Here is a 20,813-nt window from a genome sequence, read left to right as displayed (position 1 = left end):
AAACAGTTCTCTCAAAAAATGCTGTTTTGTTGGACTTAAGACATTTTGCAAGAATGTTTTGATTTCAAGGAAATTTTAAAGGAGATCGTGAGCACAGCATTTCAGTAATATTAAAAAGATTTGCTTTGATATTTTTTTCAAAATACATTTCATTACTTCATGATTCGTTACATTAGAATTTTATAACTTTTATACTCTAATAGAGTTACAGTGACATATTCCAGCATTACCAAAATTCTTAGCCTAGGTAAAATTTTGACCTTAACACTGCTGTAATAAAGGGAAAACACACACACATATCTAAGAAAGACAAGATAAAGGCAATTTCAACACAGGCCTGCAATTCGATTTATTAAGATGGAGCACAAGACAGGCACAGTGCTCCACTGATTTCCGCAGAGATTATGAGGGCTAATGTTGCATGGGATTGGGCTGCACATTTGATTAAACAACCTTACTGATGTTCAGACGAGGACATAGGCAAGTTCATAACTCACACAGGAAACTGCAGGCTTCTTCTCAGCTGGTAGTTGTCGTCTTTCAACGTTTAGAGACGACCTAAAACACAGATGATACAAGCTAGCAGACATGTTTGACTTCTAAGCGTGGCAGAGAAGCGCTTTGCGCAGTTGGCCGTGGTCTCTTCCCACGCCCGAGACAGGCCGGCTCTGCTAGCAGCAGTCGTTGGCTGCGTTCTCCTGCGCCGTCATGGTGGCACCGAGGAGCGTGGCTTTGCCGTACCTGGGCCACAGGGAGCACCTCTCCCTTCCCTCCTGTAATCTACGCGGGAAAGGGAAGATGCAGGCAGGAGGCCCAGCTCTCCCCTCTTGCCTAGTCTGCATTTACGTGAGGGGTGTGTCCCTCTCTGATCATGCTGGCTTCACCACCACTGACAGAGCAGAAGAAAGAAGCAGCTGTCAATCAAAGGCAGGCGCTAGCCTTGGCTGGGAGATAGCAACGAACACCGCCGTCTCCCACAGCTGTTCAAACAGCATAAATAATACCTAAACTTCACCTTGACCCAGGACATTGACTGTCCTGCCCACTCAGGGCTGACAAGGGACCGCCAGACAACCAGCAGTGAAGCACGGGACTGTAAGAGCGTGGACAACAGACGACCCATGAGCAAAGCCAATGATGTGCAGTGGAGTTTGAGAAAGGCTGATCTGACTACAGAACCAAAGTCTTGGCATTTTTAGTTCTTTTCGGGAATGCTTTCCTGTACGATATAGAACTTTCTTGTCTTTATGTATTCTGAGTACTAGAACCATATATTCCATACAAGCTAAATATAGTTCCAAATATCAATATATGTCTGTTACTTATATGAAAAAGGTGTCTGCTTTTGCTTATATTTGGCAAAAAAAGAGTTAATGCCTGATGACGAATCCTTTGTGCTAGGAAGCTCCTGGATTGTGCCATTATCACTGCCAGCCCAGGTGGAAAACTTCAGGTACTGTTTCTAACAAGAATAACTAAAGAGATAATTCTCTCCTTTTGTGGCAGGTATGTTTATATCTCTTTTACTGAAAGGTCTGCAAAGACACCCAGGTTCTCACGGAAAACAGGCAACTGCCTTTTTGTTTTCCAGGAAGAAATTTGAGAAGACCGACAAAAAGAATTACTAAATAACATGAAGTCCTGGTCTGATACTGGCCAGAGACTCCTTACTAACAGTAAAAGTCTCTTGATCCCTCCTAGCAGAGCAGATGGAACAGTCGGTCACTGGTTTGCAGGTAAGACTCGGGTATTTCCTTCTTGCAAAACGTTTGTGATTTAAAACTTCAGTATTAAATTATACATATGCATTTCCCATAGAAAAGTCAAAGTGAAATTATGGGGAAGTTGGCAGAAGACTCTGAAGTGTAAGAGAGAGAACCTTTCAGTTTTTAAAGGAAATTGCCTAAAGCAGCTGTTTCTTTATTTATTTCAGTCTCTTTATATTTCATCAAATAAAGTTTCCCTGCAGCTATTCCTGCTCTTATATTTTATTCATAAACAGAGAAAGGGAGAAAGAATGACAAGTAATAAAAAGGAAAAAAGGCTGCTTGGTTGAAGCACACAGCAGAAGAACAGAATAAAAACATGAAGGTGCTGAAAAAGACTAGCAACATGTCTATTGACAAATAGTGGCAAACAAAAAAGAGATTTAAAATATACATTGAAAACATATAGAACTGCACAAAAAGTGACCGGTTACCCAAGCCCAATTTTGCAAATACACAATTAGACATTATGCACAGTGAGTACTCACACTTACTGTGTGTGGTGACCGCTTCAGTGGAGGTAACAGGTACTTAAGAATTCGTTACTTTTTTCAAAACAGAGAAAGACTTACTGAACGGTCTGAAAGATGCTTAGACACTCAGGTATGTTCACATCCAGTCTTGCACTTTATCTTAATGTCTGGACAGAGCCCCACTGAAACTGAAAAAATTGTATGGTATTTCAGGTCCATCTAAGTAAGTCACAGGGCTAGTCCTTTATTAAAAAAAAAAAAATCTTTAAATTTTTTTTTTTTAATCTTAAAAAAAATCTTTTTTTCCTGGAAAGAAATAAACATATTTGTTACTTACACATACACTTTGCAAGGCATCAAACGTATGAAAACAGAGGAGCTGAGACAGTGTAATCTTTATGTAACTACAAATGGTATTAAAGCTGCCTATTACATCTGATTTTTTGTTCATGCACATAATCCTATTTATTTCAATGGACTAAAGACATATTCAGTTTTATCCAATTTAAATACTTGTTTTGTATCAGTTTAATCTTCTTGTTCCATGCTTCCCCAAGTTATTCAGAATCTTCTAGATTTCTCTTCTTGGAGATATGGGAAGAGTAAGAGTGAGGAAAGCAATCAGGAATCAACAGTTTTGCATGCAAGTCTTACAGAACAGAATAGATCCAAAATTGATACTAAATGCTGGAGGTAATGCCAAAATACAGGCATCTCTTTCAAAATTCTAAGTGTATCCCATATCAATTGATGCCCTGGAATATTTGGAAAACTTAAACAAAAGTTTTAGAAAAATACACTGTCAATAGTGCTTGTGGCAATGGTAGATAAATGCCTAAAAATATCCCTGTGCCGTCCACTGAATGCATACTAACAGGTGTGTGGAAACATATTTAAGGTTTTAAGTAGTGACTTTCACAAGGAGATGAAAATAAAAACAAAGCACATCAAACTACCAAAACTAAATAAAACAACTCGAGCACCAAGAGCTGGTCTTCAGGACAGAGGCTTAAAGAATTACCCACTTAGGCTCTTTCTTACTATTTAATTCACATATTCCCACAACAGACATGCAATCTGCATAAAACCAGACATTTATTTGGAAATCTCCTCATTATAGGCAGTAGTTCCACTGAATAAATAAATGCCTTGGTCCTGCTATTGGATCAACAGGAGTTAACCTGCTCTGAGCTCTATTACTTTCTAAGGAGCTCTGTATCTGTATACACGTTGGCTCATTTCCAAACTGGGGGCCTTGTTTTGCAAAACAAACACCAGCTATAATGACTAGAGAATTAAAATGAGTTTGAGGCTTTCCCCTCCCCCCGTGTCACTGATCTATACTTCATGTAGGACTGGGGAAACTCCTTGATTCTAACCTTGATGGGAAAAAATGCAGTCTAAAATATTTTTATATATTCAACATACAATTTTTATTGCAGACAACCGTATTTCTACCTGATTCTCTCAGCCTCACTAATTAGTCCATTGAGTTTAAATGAACTCATGTATTGTAATATTTTAAAGCCTTTCAATGTAGAAAGGCATACAGAAGTGGGAATCAGGGATCAGATTGGGTCCTTTTAAGAAACAAAACACTTGGGGAGTTTCAGGTTTCAGACTAGGTACTTGAAAAATTGCCTCCCTATATGCCAACTATATTTTCCTTCTTTCACTCTCACAGGCCTTTTCCAAGCTTAAACACAGCAGAAAAACCCATACAGACTGCACAATATTCTTAAACTTATTAGGGGCAGGACTTCGATTACCTGGGGATGAATTTGATTACCTCAGATCAACCTGGTCTGGGGATGAATGTAGGTTACAGCCTTCCTCAGACATATTCATTTATCCCTAGATCTTCGCAAATAAAATCGCATTATTCCTGCAACTAAAACAGAGTAGAGAAGAGGAATGAATTTCCACCTCTGGCTGGCAGACAGAACTAGACAGTTCAGTTTGTTAGTAAAGAAGGGTACTATATTTGCAGCCACCAGATAATTCAAAAAGCTGTAAGAAACGAAGCTGAGCTGTTTTTTCTGTGTTGAGTGTAATAGTGTGCCTGAACAAAATGGCAGACTCACCGGGCCTCAAGTGACTGTACCACATACTTTTAGAGTTGAAGTGAGGAAAATATGCTGAGCTTACCATTATTCACCACGTCAAAAATCTCTGCCTAGTTTGGTCCTGGAAGGACAAGAGACACAAACTTGGGACCACAGAAACAAGTTCTCTGAATGACTAAAAGCAATCTGTGCCTGTTGCCTCTCAAAAACTGTCTCCAAACAATTAAGTTAGAGAAAAACGGTAACTATTATAATCGTATGTAGTTCATAAAATGGGTGCTTCCTTCCAGCAGCTGCCCAAACAGCATCATGGGAATTGGTTGCAAAAAACATCCCCTGGCTCTTGTCCCTGGCAGAATTGGCAGCATCCTCACCACTCAAGAGATCGTCTCTTAAAATGCTGGTCCAAACTTTAGTGCATCCGTGGAGGAGAAATCGCGCTGACTAAGCCCATTACATTGAAGAGATGGTTCTGCTGGTGGCAATATCAGAAGTGCTGTTGGTCCTGAGTTTGGCTGTGGAGTCAGACTCTCTCTGCTCACCCACTACCTTTTACAAAAACTGCTGGATCCGACGCTTCCCAGGTCTTCTGATTGATCTGCAGGAATCACAGAAGAGGGGAGCCCAGGTGCTGAAGATTTATGCAGAAGTCTCACCTCAACAGTGCAGCAGAACTTGCTGCCTTCTGAGGAATGGTAAGTGTTTATCATCGAGATTGTGCCATATTTAAAATATGAAAATTTGCATTAAAATTTGCAACCTGACATAAGGAAAAACATTGTGGGTAATTTTTATACAAATATTCCTTTATTTGAAGAAGAAATAATGCAAAAAATTGGGACATACGTATTTTTTGAGGCAGGAAAGCAAAGGCACATTGCAACTGTTTCCCCATCTTCAGTCCCACAGAAAGGAACTTGGTACTCTAAATTTTTTAGAGGACCACACTAAAAACACATGAAAAGTTTAGGGCTTGCTTTGAAATTTTAGGTCTCTCTTACAAAGCTTGTGGGCAATGCTAAGATGGAAACTAACTCTTCAGCATCTGTCATCATCTATTCCTGCAGAGAAAAATCAGTGAAACTGATTTCAACAGGACTCTTCTTCGTGTAGCACAGTTCTAGACTAGGACATGGTGAGGGGGAAATGGGACTGAACACACCATTTGTCCTTCTCTGAAATACAAGAATATTCATTTTCTTGGAGAGAGCACTTTCTTGTTCTATGTTTACACCATGTTTCTGGTGCAACCCAGGTATAACGTTAATACGAACAATAATATTATAGCAATAAATAGTAGCAGTTATTCAGCTGGCAACCCCTTTTCCCTAGCCTTGTGAACTCAGACTCAGAATAAAAATAAGACAAATCGTTGCTTGTCTTAAGCCCAAGACTATACTTCTCTGTATCACACCGCATTGGTACACTCTAGGAGTGCATCTTAGGAGTGTATGTGAAGCATGTGTTGCTGGTGCCTAAATTTCACTGCAAAACTCACAAGACTTGAAAGGTTTTTGGGTATGGAGGATGAAAGTGAGGTATCAGTTACTAAAAACAGTCAATATAAGTTTTGATGAAATTTTGAATTATGAGTAAAAATATGACCTTGACAACCTGACAGTGACGTAACTAGTGTAACTGCCGGCAGCATTCCTGGGAAGACTCAGCTTCTCTTTTAAATATTGTGAGGAAAGAACAATTACATAGCTTTCAGCAATGTTTTTCCTATTTGGACAACAAACTTTTTCTCACAGAACATGGGATTGGATACCTTAGAGAGATAAGTAATGGTAACTCAGAATCTCATTTTTATAATGTTTCATAGTCAAGCACTAATTTGTTACAATTTTAACTAAAATGGAGGCAGTAGATGGCATTTCGAAGATACGCTTTAAATCCGCCCATGGGAATCTTTGCTGGATTCTCAGTAATAGCACAGTTAACAAAAGCTAATCTTACAGGATAAAAATAAATTTTGAAATAATTTTAAAACACACAATAAAATATGTTGGTTTTATCTCCTCAGACCAATGCAAAATATCATATAGCATGCTTTTAAAGTATTTTTCCTCACTAAAGAACTATCCTTCCTTACAAAAAAAAAAAGGTTTGTGACTTATTTTTCTTACATGATTTTATGCAATAAATTCCATCACAGATCCCAAAAAGAATATGTCCACAGAAGCCAAGTTCTTCAGGTGAGGTACTTTTTTCTACTCTTTAATGATATCTTCATAAAGCTTGCAAAGTAATCATTAAAATGAAAAACACTTATCATTATATTTTGCTAAAAAACAGAGTTTCTAATGACAACAGAACTCTGCACAAACTTGGAAGACCGGAAAGGTTTCAAGGATTTCACTCCTCCCTTCGAACAAATACATGTATTTTTGGGTGTCATATATTCTTAAATAAGATAGTCTCTATATCAGAAACTTGCAGAGTATTCATGTATCACACTGAATAACAAACATAAACCATTAGCACAAAACATCAATTCTTTGACAAAATTCAGAACATTGTATACCTATGTCTGAAGGCAACGGTACATACTGCTGCATGGGATGCAAGTGAAGAATAGTTTTCTGTTGGAAGAAAAAATCATCAATGTGAACAAACATCTGAAAATTGTGATTTTTCAAACACTGACTTCAGTAATACCACATTGTTAGTGTTTGCAGAGTGTTTAAGAATCCTTGAAAAGAAAGTACTACATAGATATTTCATGGAAATATTTGAAGGGCTTTGTCTTTTAAACTGTTAACTTATGCTACAATGGTGCAAAATGTTTACTGATGCCAAGAACTATTTCTATATTCAGAATTATTTTTTTTAAATAGTTACTGGATTTTAAATTCTTTTTTCTGTAGAAACCAATGTTTTTTATGTATCACCTGTAGAAATGCCTGTAGTCCTCAGGAAATGTATCAGAATAGTGATGTACTGGTTAAATATGTTCCTCTATCACTACAAAATGTTTCTAATCTTTTAAAGAAAAACGTAAACCAATTGCTATATAATAAAGCCAGAGCTTTGTATAATTGATTATAATTCTGTCTCCCATAAATTATATTCTTGTATCGCTTTGATAATCATAAGCGTCTTTGTACCAGTCTTACTTTCATAAACATCTACTCTAAGCTCAAGTTCCTGTGACAAATAATTGGAAACTCATAAAGCCTAACTACAGGTAGATCTAGGACGTGACAATTATATCAGTAAAATAAAAATTGGTGATTATCATCTTTGATTTAGCTTTACCTTGCTATCATTACAGTTCAGGATCTCAGCTTTACTTGTAAATATTAGTATTTTCATTTCAGCTACGCAGACAACCTTGATCTTTATATGTAAGTAGCTAAAAAACACAAGACAATTCTGTAAAAGCACTTCTGCCATGATTTTTCTTCCATAGAGATGCTGAATTTATATTGTTCAGAGTGCATTTTCATTGAAAATTTTTATTTAGTTAATCGTATACATTTTTTGAAAATAACATTTTTCTCTTAGGGCAGATAAGTTAACTATGATGGAAAAAACTATTTTCAAGGTGTACATTTACTGTATGATGCAGTACTAAGATTATTGACTTAAAAAATACAATATGGAAAAGAGAGTAAGCATGGGTTTAGTGTATTTTCTTCCTTTTCTCATTTATAAATAGGTTAGGGATTTTATTTTTTTTTAACTACACATAAAATAGGAAGAGTTGCATGATTTTTTTCTGTTGTTTACTGCAGAAGTATTACAAATTATTTTCATTACCTGCAAATATGAGGAAAATGTTTGGAATAAATACCTACATAAATAGAATACATTTATAAAGCTCAGTAGTTTCCTAACAATTTATGTAAAACAAAGCTTTTTTGTAAGGGTGTTACCGTAACTAAAATGTTTTTCCAATATTAAAAAAAAAATCACAGAAGTATTTTAGTCATTATTTGCCTGAAGCAACTCTTCAACCCTATTAATTGACGTTCTAGACAGTTACATTAACACATACAGATCTTATCTTAAAAGCTGATTTCTTACACAAACTGTCCAATTTAGAGTCAGAAGGTATACTGCAATTTTCTGAAGTGCAAAGCTTGAGAGTCAGAATCAGTATCAGAAAAGCTCTCCTTAGCTGTTTGAATAATTTAGTTTTTTCTCCTATTGAATGTGTCCCCCGCCCTGCCAATACCTTTTTTAATTGCAGGTAGCTGTATTAGCTGGAGTATGGAGGTTACATTCAAGGCAGGTAAAAGAAAATAAATAAAGCCTCCAAAACTTTGTATGACTGAAATAAAAACTAACATTGACCCTGCTCCAAGCACATTGATATAAAATAAAGTTAACTTTTGACTTGATATTTTGACCTGGGATTTTGATGTTCTGCAAGACTCTGAAAGAAGAATCTTTCCTGCTTTTTATATAGTGTGACTCTAACCATAAGTAATGCAGCATATATTTTCAATCTAAATCTTAAACCACTAGGATTTGGGCTTCTATATACTTTTGAAAATTGGATTTCAGTGACAAGTTGTTCAAGCATTTTTTCATTATTACTTGTGCCCTGATTTCTGATGCGACAAGACAGAACTGAACCTCCAAACATAAATTACAAATTGTCTAAACTACTCTATTCACAGACAATACAAATACAATAGCCCAAAGGCAAACAAGGAAAACGACTGGGAACTGGCAGCATGGCAGGATGTCACTTACTTACACACAGGATGTTTTTTTAATAGTCTGGGTGAAATGCATGGTTGCAGTCCACAGTCTATAGTAGACAGCTATATTACATAAGAGCAAACATCTCAAAGTTGTCTTCCTTAATAACTATACTCTTAGAAATGGTCCACGCACTGCAGCTGAGACGTGAAGGAAGGCAACTGGTAGGAGGATTACAAGCTAAAGCATATGGTTTTATTTTATCAGAGGCATGTTTAGAATTCAGATGGCTATTCTATTCCTGCTTCTTAAAATAAGAATATAGTTATACGTAGTTCTACTTTAATGACTAGGTGCGATAATGAGAGAATCACAGATTTAACATACTATGGAGCTGCCCATTGTTAATAATCTTCTGATGTTAAATAATGTAATAACATGCAAATACAATGCTTGTTATCTTGATAAGCTCAATTTTATTCTTTTTGTATTACAGTTTCCTGCAATCTGGCAGTGTTCTACCATGGAGCTATTCATGAAAATATTAATTGCCTGCACATGTCTTGCCCAGCATTGGAAAGTTGCATACTAAAGGCCAGCATTGATGTCATTTTGTACAACATCACAACAGGTAACTAAGCATTTGGTTTATAAAGGCTTGAAAACATACTACCTATAGGAAATGTTAAGGTCACAGCTAGGTCAGCTGCTGTGCTAAAAGATCTTCTGAAGTAACATGCAATGCTAAAAAAGCATAAGACTTTTTTCCTTTATCATCAGTGTAGCTACTTCTAAGAATAATTCCCCCTTTTTTTCCGTTTAGTATTTGAGCAAGGACCTTGAAGATATACCCTGCTTTCAAGATTCATGCTCTGAGTACCTAATCAATACTGTGCTTGGGGAAAATACCATACCAGTTCCGAGCGACTGAGTGGCAAGACTGCCCACTGCTCCATGTCTGCAGATCCAACCAGTAGCAAGGCTGAAAATGTATTCTCATTAGGCACATGCTCAAAGAGCACACATACATACTGCAAGTGTACATACATACACCGTCAGGCACACAGGTAACACAGACAAATGCAAAAAGCAGACAGACAAACACAGGCAGCGCCAGGAGCCTCATCCTGCTTCCTCTGGTGACACAGGATGGAGATCTGCTAGTGAAAATATACATATACATACATACAATGCGAATCCTCCCAGCAGCTGGGCTCAGATGCTCAGTCTGCCCAGTAGCTGCCCCTGGACCGCAGTCTTCCCAGTTGCTGTCTCCCAGACGTACGAGCCCCCGTGGGCGCAGCCCCCCTCCAGTTGCTGCTGCAGACTGTCACACACACGCAGAGTTTGCCAGGACTCCCCTACACCCCAGTAGCCTTGATCTCTCCCTTTCCTCACCTTTGGCTCCTTCTCTAAGCATCCTATAGTGAGTCCTGTGGAATCCCAAAATGCACTTCCCTTGCATCTCATAAGGTGTCCCATACCCCTAGGCAGTGACACCCCCAGTCCAGAAGGTGTTGATGGGTATTATTTGGGCTCCCCGACCTGCCATTTTCTCCATTGCGCTCCTTTTGTGGGTGTGCAGATAAGCTTTTATCACATAAACTAACATTGTTTATAATTTAACAGGGATTGATCCAGATCTTCTTATTTTTGAAAAGCTGACATCCAAAGAGCAAAATACTAACTCCTCACCAAGTAAATACGAAAGGCAAAACAGCACAAAGACCACCGAGTGGGAAAGATGCCAGCATTGTAATGCCACGTCAAGTTCTCTTCTGCTCCAAGCTCCATCTTCTAGCACTAGCCATGGCTTAACAGCAAACACTTATGCTTCCAGCACAAGCCTCATGGTCCAAAAAACTGAAGTTACTACTTATTCCAGGTCAGAAACCTTTCCACTGGATGGTCATTTTGCTAAGTGGACAACCACAACTTCAGTAAGCACGAGGTCAATCACCAGCTCAGGCAAAAAGACTGTACACTCAACTTTGATATCCAAATCAGCCAATGTATTATCCCATGTGCCCACTCCTCCTCGTCTGAACAGCAGTAAGCAACACTTAAATGAAACCAAAGGCTACAGCGGTAGGAATTACACTTCGGATAATAAGGAACCTGCTTGGGAAGCTGCAGCTTTGGGTGTCTGGTTGATTCCTGTTGTTCTTTGCTCTTCTCTCATCTTTCTTTGCTGTTGTACTGTTACTTTCACAGCAGGGTGTTGCAGAAACAGGAGAGGTCAGTATAAGCCCACAAGGAGAAGAACAATGTCGAGACAATTCATAAAATACACTACTGTCAAAGGTAATTTATAGAATACTGTCACCATCCTTTTTATGGTGACATGGTGACATGACAGACAGCTTTTTAAAAAGGAATCATATATACCAGCTTATTTCTTTTACAGAACTAAAGATAATTTTTTTCACTGATGGTTTCAGAATCTTTCAGTTCTATTTTAATTTGCAACAGATGAAACACAATTCTCCCGACTCTTTAGGTAAGAAGTACACACTTATAGCTCCCACTGCATGCTCAAAGATTCTGGAGCACGTTTTGGTTCATGATCTGACCCAGACTAATGCCTAACAAACAGTATACACATTCCCTAACTTAAGAGAGCAGATTCACTGAGAGCAGATTCACTGCAGCTGCATGTATCCTTTCCCCTGACTTTGAACAAACCTGAGAAAATTAAATATTAAGTGTAATCAGTAAAACTGACTGGTTTTATAGTATCATAAAATCATTTAACTCTAATCATCCTTTAATTGCCTCAGATCTCGCTGTTTCTATAAAAACTGTCCATTTTTATCCAAGTTCTAGATTTACCTTTTTTCCCCATTTATTCCCTAATATTGAGACAAAACAATTTAGCCAGCACTCTTTACTGCATCAAACACCAAAAAAACCCAAGTCCCCAAAACTACTGAATGCCATTAACTCATACCCAAAAACCTGATCATTCAATCTTCATGCTTTATTTTTACCCCACTTTTTACTTCACTCTTCCGATTAACAATCACTTCAAATGTTTTTCAAGCCCTCCCAGCAGCACCTTCAGACTTCAAATGCTTTTGTAAAGTTACTTGCTCTGCAATGCATTGACAAATCCATTCTGTTACTGGCTAAGGAAAACACAAATGTGGTTAAGGCGTGCAGGCCTTGTAATTAACATCAATGTGTTGTCCACCTTGACTTGCTTTTTCTTGCCTACTCATATTTATCCTTTACATCATGAGCTTTTCAAAATAGGAACAGTCATTTAATGTATGTTGCACAGGAATAGACAAACTGTTTTGAAAGCTCTAGAAGTTAGCTTTACAATAACCCTTTGTTTCCTCATCCTGTATACTCTATTTATGAAAGTGCTCCTCCTGAATATAAATCAAGCGACTAGACCAATAAGGTAACAAGGTATTTCCTTGCCTTACCTTACTCAGGAAGTTTGCTTAGCAAAGCAAACATTTTCAACAGTAACCAGGATTGTTCTTCCTCTTTTAAACTCGTTGATGTCTCAGAGTTTCTCACTTTCTTCACTTGCTCTAAGAAGTTTCTATTTCCCAGAGAAGTGTAAATGTTATAAAAGGAAACAATAAAACTGACTGTCACGTCTATGCAGCAGAAAATTATTTTAAAACTAGTAAGAATCATGCAATGCTCAAAGACTACAGTGATGAGGTTGTACGGCCACATGAATACCTAATTAGAATTGAGTAGGTTGGTTTTAGATGAAAAGACCTCTCTCAAACTGTACTTTAGCCCACACTAATGAGCACCGTGGCTTAGAAAACTGATGTTTTAAAAACCCCTTATTTATAGTATTTGATTGACCTTGTATGCTAATTTATATGTAATAGAAAAGAGACTGACCCAGGATAAGAACAGTTTAAAGGAGTGGGGTTATTTAATCAGTTGAAATAACACAAAAGAAATTCCTTCTATTTTAGCTAGAAAAATTAGAATTAGGTATGATTTGTTTTTAAGGGCAGTTCTATGCTTGTATGTAAAGAGATGTACCCACTGCATGATGTACTTTAAATTTGAACAAGCTGACTTTTCTCATCAAATTGCACTTTTCTAATTCATCATGTAGCTGAATCTAGCACATAAACTACAGTTTAACTATCACTAAAAACTTCAGCTAAGAATGATGAGCCCCCAAGGGCTCTTCTGAGTTAGAGAAAGTTGACATGTATTGCTTTCCAGGTTTTTAACACCAAAAGGAAAGGAATTAGGAGAAAGGAACCAAGATATGCTATATTGTATCAAAGGCTGAATGTGGCGATATTGTAAATGAAGAACATGTTTCTCATGTGCGCATGATCTGAAGGGAACCTTCCTGGATCTGATCCCAAAATGGAAAAGTCTCAGGTCTGACTCACTTCATTAGGAAACAAAGGCACACATATGTCAGAGGAGGAACTCAGTTTCTCAACCTGGAGATAACTGTGATGAGCTTTATATACCTTCTCCACAACTTACACTGGAAATGGTGATGTGCACTGAGACCATCAGTATGACCTTTTCTTAAACTAGGAGCTGCAGACTGTGTGGTTCAGGATTCTCTTTGTACAGTGCTCTACCAACCAAATTCTGAAGGAAATGTTCATGGCTCAGTGAAGCACTTTCTGTTAAAGACACAAGGAGGCATAACTGATTTTCATTTACAAAGTGAATTTACAAACTAGGAGCTGCAGACTGTGTGGTTCAGGATTCTCTTTGTACAGTGCTCTACCAACCAAATTCTGAAGGAAATGTTCATGGCTCAGTGAAGCACCTTTCTGTTAAAGACACAAGGAGGCATAACTGATTTTCATTTACAAAGTCTTAATCAGAAGAAACTGAAAAGTTTGCGAAGTTCATATTTTGAACTCTACCACAGATAACATTGAGATGCTTCACACATCATGACAACCCGATAAAATATATTAAATAAACAAACTGATTAACCACATGCTCCAATTCAAGTTGTGGTACTTTTCACCTCACTCAGTACTGATGACAAGTATATTTTGTCATTGGATTCTCTGACAAAACACTTCAGCCAGCACTGTCACATCAATTTGCAATAGAAGTGCTTTTTAAATTTTTTCTCTCTGTAATTTTTAATATCATGTAACCAAGAAAAACACATTTTAAAACCAACTTACATCTAAAATGTAAAGATCTATCAAAAGCAGATCTAAAATCCAGCTAGGTACCTTTCAGCTTGTCTATTTGTTACTACATGAATAAACTTCCAATGTAATTGAGTAATACATAACTGTCTTACAAAATTATTTGGTTGAAATGGTCAAAACAATCAAAATGGTCAAGTGTATGTTCACAGCCAAAGAAGGGCTCAGCAAAAACTGCACTTCGAAGAACATTGCATTTTTATATGAATAAGAGTCAGGCTTTTTAGCCTAAACCTAGACTCAGAAAAATACTTTGTAAACAGAGAACTAGATCTGCACTCTGTGACGCCTTTCTTCAGGCTGAATGGAGCCATTAAGATTCTGGTTGTGTTCACATTATAGTCTCAACAGCTCCCAAGGAGATGTTACTTGAGAAATTAAGGCATTTCAAACTGCACAAACTTTATTTTCAAGACCTTGCAGCACTGAATTCCAAATGTAATTTATCCTGAAAATCAGGGAACATATTAAAATTATTATTGCTACATAATTGCATGTAATTTTTAGGATACCAAATTCACATTGTCCTGGTTTCAGCTGGGAATGCATGGGGAGCTGGGAGGGGACACAGCTGGGACAGCTGACCCAAACTGGCCAAAGGGATATTCCCTACCATACAATGTCATGCTCAGCATATAAAGCTGGGGAAGTTGGCTGGGGAGGAGCTGCAGCTCAGGAACTAACTGGGCATTGATCAGCGGGTGGTGAGCAATAGTGCTGTGCATCACTTGTTTTGTATAGTCTTTTTTTTTTTTTTTTTTTTTTTTTTGGTCCTATTAAACCATCTTTATCTCAGCTCACAAGTTATACCTTTTTTCTGATGCTGTTCCCCATCTTGCTGGGGGCGGGGCGTGGTGAGCGAACGTCCATGTGGTTGTTTTAGCTACCTGCTGGGTTAGAACACGACAGACATGCAGGCAGCTTAGCCCAATTCAGGTAGAAAAATGACGTTCTGCTTACCTAAAAATTTCCCCATAGTTTCAGATGGATAACGTGTTTCATTTTTCTTATCCTAGAAATTTGCCAACCATTGCTGAATATTAGTTACCTTTGGTTACAGAGGCATACGTATTTTGTGTTATATTTTGTTATTTTGTACTTTGGATTTTTTTTAAATTTGAATATAAATTTTTTTTTTCCATTTTCCACGTTTTAAAGAAAAGAGAATGCACAACACCTCTTTCTCCCTGCTTCACCTAATAAGATTTGTAGAACTGTTTAACAGTTTGAGGCAGCAGTATTGTAACACAGTGCTCTTTACCCATTTATTTATCGTACTGAGAAGAATGCATTTCTGATTCGACTCATTATTTAATCATACATATAAAATAGGGGAAGATGCTTAAAGCTGTAATATATAATATATTGCTGAATTTGAAGCCACATAAGCAAGATCATTGCATGTCTAAGGCAACATAGTTCTTGCAGTATTGGTATCTTGCAGTACCCATAGGACAATGGGTAACACGCAAGACAGGAAAGATCAGAAGTGAACATGGGACATGCCCTCTCTCTTATTCCTGTACAATTAACATATTGCTGTTTTCAGATAAATATTATGCAATTTAATTGAAAACCAAGACAGGTTCTAACGTATCGCAATACCTTTATTACAGAAGACTTGCACTACTGTCATTCCCCAAATCCTTAAAATCCATTCTTATCCTGACCTTTCCTATTCAGGCTGTGCTGCTACCTAAATGCCCCAGAAAACATTTGCTGATAGTCTGGAGTGCTGCAAAGTCAAAAGTGCCAGGCTTCTTCCAGGCTGTTTAACTCTTCCTTTGCTATAAATGATCATAGCAGCTTGCATAAAGGAAAAAAAAAAAAGCTAGTCATAAGGGATGGATACTGCTAGTAGAATAGATTTTTTTTAAAAAGGAAAATAAACCAGTGAAAAAGTGAGGACTGCTATTCTTGCATCAGAGATGCTGTATACCTACAAATGAAAAGACTAGCAAATAAATCCTTTCACTGGACATGATACACTCCAACATGCAAAAAACACAAATCTCTGCAAGAAGGCGTTAGTTTTAATGGAAATATGTCACAGGTAATAAATTGTTTGCTTTAAAGCAGGTGGTTTTTTCACCTTCATTTCCTCTCAGAAAAGTAACTTCTAACTGATCATTGATCAGTTGTGTGATCTCCAGCAAGTCAGTCATCCCTGGTGTCCATGGTATCTTCATCTCCAAATTAGTGACTGTATACTGCACTTAATAGCACCTTGATGCTCCTTTGATACTTACCCTCAATACTACGTTCTGTAGAATCATATAATAGAACTAGGACCTCAATACTCACTGGAAAAAGAAAATGAGACAGAAATGAAAATCGGTATCTGTCCCCCACACAAATACTTCTGGGGCAGGATGGAATGACTAGAATATATAAGATCATGTTCTGGAGTCTTCTTGATTTATTGCCTTATAGAGGAAAAAATAGGCAGGAAAAGTGTTATATAAAGCACAGTAGTAGGACTATTTTATTACTGACTAGGAGATTCACAAGGAAATAAATACATACATTTTAAATATGAGGGAAAACAGGAAATGAGTAGAAACATGGTTTGTCCAGACAGCACATCCCTTTTCAGGCAACTGTCCCTTTAACCCTTACTAGTGTTTGTAGCAACACTACGTGTGAAAACAGGGCAAAAAGTGTCAACTCCAGTCAGGAAAAGAAACCCCCTGAAGACAATAAGATTATCTGCAAGGGTTTACCAACTTTTCACACACAGCCAGTCACATTCGAGTCTTAGGGCTTGGTGAAATTAGAAGAAGTTGTAACATCTAGTCTCCTTGCCAAAGGCTCAATTATGTCTCTGTACAGGTCTTCTTGTCCTATCTGAGCAAGAGATCATGCTTTACTGTCTGACAGCACTTCTTTAATAGGCAAAAGTGCAATAGAACATCGACAAACAACCTCAAGAAACTATTTAGCAACACTTTGAATGCTTCACTTCACAACTCTTAGCACTCTGTTTACTGAAGACATCTTATGCCAGTGATTACAGTAGTTTCTAGATGCAAAAAATTAGCCAGAATACTGACAAAGCAAGTTCTTTTCCAGTCTGACCAAGCGCTCGATCTCAACCTTTCTTTGGAATGTTTATACGGGAGATAAAAGAAAGGTTAGTCTCCTCAAAAGCACCAGCGAAACTATGCATCACAACTATTCCAGATGGCCAAGAACTTAAAACTCATGTGAGTTTTTTTCCATCGGAGACAGCTTATTTTTCCCTGCTGTAAGGAACTAACTTTTCCAGTTTGCGGGGGCAAGTGTTTGGATTTGAAATGAGACATCTGCTACTTAGAGGTTACAACAGCGACCACAAAGAAGCACATATAGTAGCCTTCCTGCTCAAGTTTCAATCTATGATGGACAGGGTTGCCTGAGGTCAGGGCTGTTAGGAACTAGCTCCATGTTCCTCTTGGCCAGTAAATACCAGTAAAAGAATTACCTATTGAAGACAGCCAATGCCTCTAGATATTATGTGTTTTTTTGCTCCTCCTTCCAAATTTATGCACTGGGGGGGGCCCTAGCCTGCTTCTTAATTTAAGTTTTATCTATTTATATTTCTATTTAAAAGTAACATGGGCATTTCCATGTAACAGAATGTACATACACACAGGAATGTATAAAGGGATACACACTTTGCAGTCATCCATTTACATTATAATGTACATGATACATTAATAAGTGACCATTGCTAAGGATGTACCTATTACTGTGCTGTAGAGTTGCTTTACCTTTAAATCTATGACTCTCTTAACTCTTCACAGTTTTTAAATTTCAGTGCAGGTTTCCAATGAGATGGTCTGCAAGAGTATCATATAGGAAAACAGAAGTGTGTAGTTTAGTTCATAAGAATATATGCTATATTATCAAGGTTGGGAAGACTCCCACTGAAGTTATGATACCAGTGCTTTAGGTACTCTACATAATCACAGCGAAATACTGCCACCCTCAAACACCAATAGTTTGGAGGGACAAGCAGAAAAACAGAAACACAAACATCCAATATGACAAAGAGCTCAAAATACAACCCAGGCTACCACTGATCCAGCCCACTGCAATACACAAGTTCTGTACCGTAACATACAAATCATTAGTAAAAATCACAAGTCTAACTCTGAATTTTACATTGTCTTTGATTCTAGCAGCTTGATTGGGCACTTACAGGATTATAAAGGTTTTTAATTTTGCTCATGTGTTTCTTAGCAAGAAGGAGTGAAAACAACATTGAAAACGAAGGTTAGAGGTCAATCTTGCAGATTTCTAAGGCCAGCTGGCTGAGTGTTCTATAGCTATAGGGCCACTGACGCTACTGGAAAATTGGTACCTTTGACAATTAATTTCTGGTGGTAGGTGTTGGATGTGGTTAGGCAACACAGTGCATTAGTCCCAGCGTTGTTCTTGGCCAGCAGGTATGGTCTATTGCTGGTAGAGACATTTGAGTGTCCTGGCACTCAGGAGACAGCCACCTTTTATCCCGCCTGTATTTCTTGAAACATTTATAGAACCTATATAAGCTAGGCTTGAACACTTCAGAGGGATCTCTAGAAGCCCGTGCATTTTAGGTTTTCCATTAATTAACTCTGAAGCTATTGAAATGCTAATGTAATCAAATGAAACATCAATTTCCTTTGCCGGGCTGTTATTTCTACCAGCTATTATTATTATGAGTAAAGTCAAACTGTTATTTTAACTAAAAGTTTCACGCAGAGTTCTGCTTAGGTCCATTTGAAGTCTATGAAGAGCAAAGGAAAACTGAATTGGAAAACCGAATTGTCCACTGTTGCAAAGAGGATTTTATCAGGTACTCATGTCCCAAGTACCTATGGACAACTTTATGCCACTGCAAAACAGAACTTAGTTGCTTGCTAGTATGCCAGCCCTTATGTAAGCACTGACAAAGCTAATTAAGGAAACAAACTTCTCTTGTGTACATACTAGAACCAAACCGCCTTTGGAATAAAGCCAGGCAAAACTCCACCATCCATACCATTCTCTGAGTCAAACTGCAGTTACTTCCTCAGTAATTTTGGTTTCATGGCTGTTCAAAAAAGATTAGGAATTACACAGATATACTATTTCAAATGAGAATTTTAAACATTACCCCCATTATCCCTGAATAAAGGAACAACCTGATAACAGCCAAAACTTTCCCCATATTAAGCTTCTGCTAAAACGTCACATTAATACAAATCTAAAAAGAAGGACCACTAAATAACTGAGTTGGTAAGTGCAAAATTCAGATTACAGGACAACCATTTTCAATCCTAGCTACAGCTCTGGCAATTCTCATAGGTACTAAAAATCTGCATTAAACTCAGTCTCCTGCCATATTAAAATAATCTCTACCCAAGAAGAATCCTTCCAAAACAATGAGAAAGCCTAGCAGTGAGTGTCGAGCCACATAGAACACTGCAGAACTCAATTCCTCTTCAGTTTTCAATGTCCTTATTCTGATGCTGTTTCCTCTCAATGAGTTGCTGGCAGGGCCACATGCTAGGTTCTTTTATAGGTATGCAGAATCCTTAAGTCTGATGAATAAAAATTCCCTCTGCCCCTTCCAGAAAATGAAAACTTTCTCTCTAAGCTGAAATCTTCGTGAGCCAGGAACGTACAATAAAAGCAACAACAGAATTAGTTGTATCCTTTCAAGCTGATATTTTTAAGTTGTTTTTTTTTTCTCAACCATGAGAAGACAATAAAAGTTGCCTGTCATTCCAGTGTTTCAAATAAATTCCTTTCAAATACAAACTACCAAATAGGATAAACATCCATATAACTTCTTTCTCTGTGCTTCACAGCAGTGAGCTGGATGCTACAAATGCTTTTTTCCTCGAAGAGCCCAAGTACATTCAAGGGACAACTCAGCAGGCCTCAGGGTAGCAAGACTCAGTCCATTCCTACTCAAGCTATATACTCACCTGACTACTCACCAGCTCTCTTTCAGCAACTCTCATCGTTCTACCTTTCCCATGAACTTTGGTATCCTGTCAATAACTGCTAGTTCACCTTCCCACTACCATCCCATTTTCTACCTTATTTTATTCCATCATTTTAAAGATAGGTATTTTTACTTAGTGTATTTGTTAGCCCTCATGATGACCACTGATAGAACCTCACATTGCTCAGTGTGCTTCAACACCTCTCCAAAAATTAAAACTACTTAGGCAACATCATCTTTATTTTACAGATAGGGTGTACATCCAGAGAAAAATCTGAGTGACATTTGAAAAGCATTTAGAAAGTTTAGAGCTCTTAACTTTGAGACTCTTAATTAATGGAACTTGGAGCCTAAGTAATTTCATTGGTTTTGACATTGTTGCTATAAGTTATACGGCAAAGTTGTGTGAGAAGTCAGAATGTGATTAAGCAGAGGACTGAACCAAGCTAAGAAAGCACAGAATAGAATGTTCAAGTCACAAATATGACTCAAAACATAGTTTATTCAAAGAACAAGATTCATGGACAGGAAAATTATGCTTACAAGAAAATCCAACAGTAAAGAAAAATCTTATTACTACTGAAATTAACTCACCATCAGGTTTCATATTTCTGGTTAAGGTTCTGAACAATTATACATCCATATCATATAGAAATATTAACATAGTAGTTTATTACTTCCGCAATAACCACATATACCTGCAAAGTCTGGTC

General features: G+C 37.6%; 1 protein-coding gene across 1 annotated transcript; it reads left to right on the top strand.

Annotated features, from left to right (window-relative positions):
• Positions 1-4,771: 4,771 nt before the first annotated feature.
• MANSC4 (MANSC domain containing 4) lies at positions 4,772-11,276 on the top strand (the record flags this gene model as incomplete). The annotated part of the gene is made up of 3 exons (XM_081997160.1): positions 4,772-5,000; positions 9,458-9,592; positions 10,591-11,276. The coding sequence occupies 3 exons, from the start codon at positions 4,772-4,774 to the stop codon at positions 11,274-11,276; spliced, it is 1,050 nt and encodes a 349-aa protein (XP_081853286.1).
• Positions 11,277-20,813: the final 9,537 nt, after the last annotated feature.

Source organism: Phaethon aethereus (assembly GCF_964289735.1).
Source record: "Phaethon aethereus genome assembly, chromosome: 1".
NCBI lineage: Eukaryota > Metazoa > Chordata > Aves > Phaethontiformes > Phaethontidae > Phaethon > Phaethon aethereus.
This window is presented reverse-complemented; position numbering and strand designations above follow the sequence as displayed.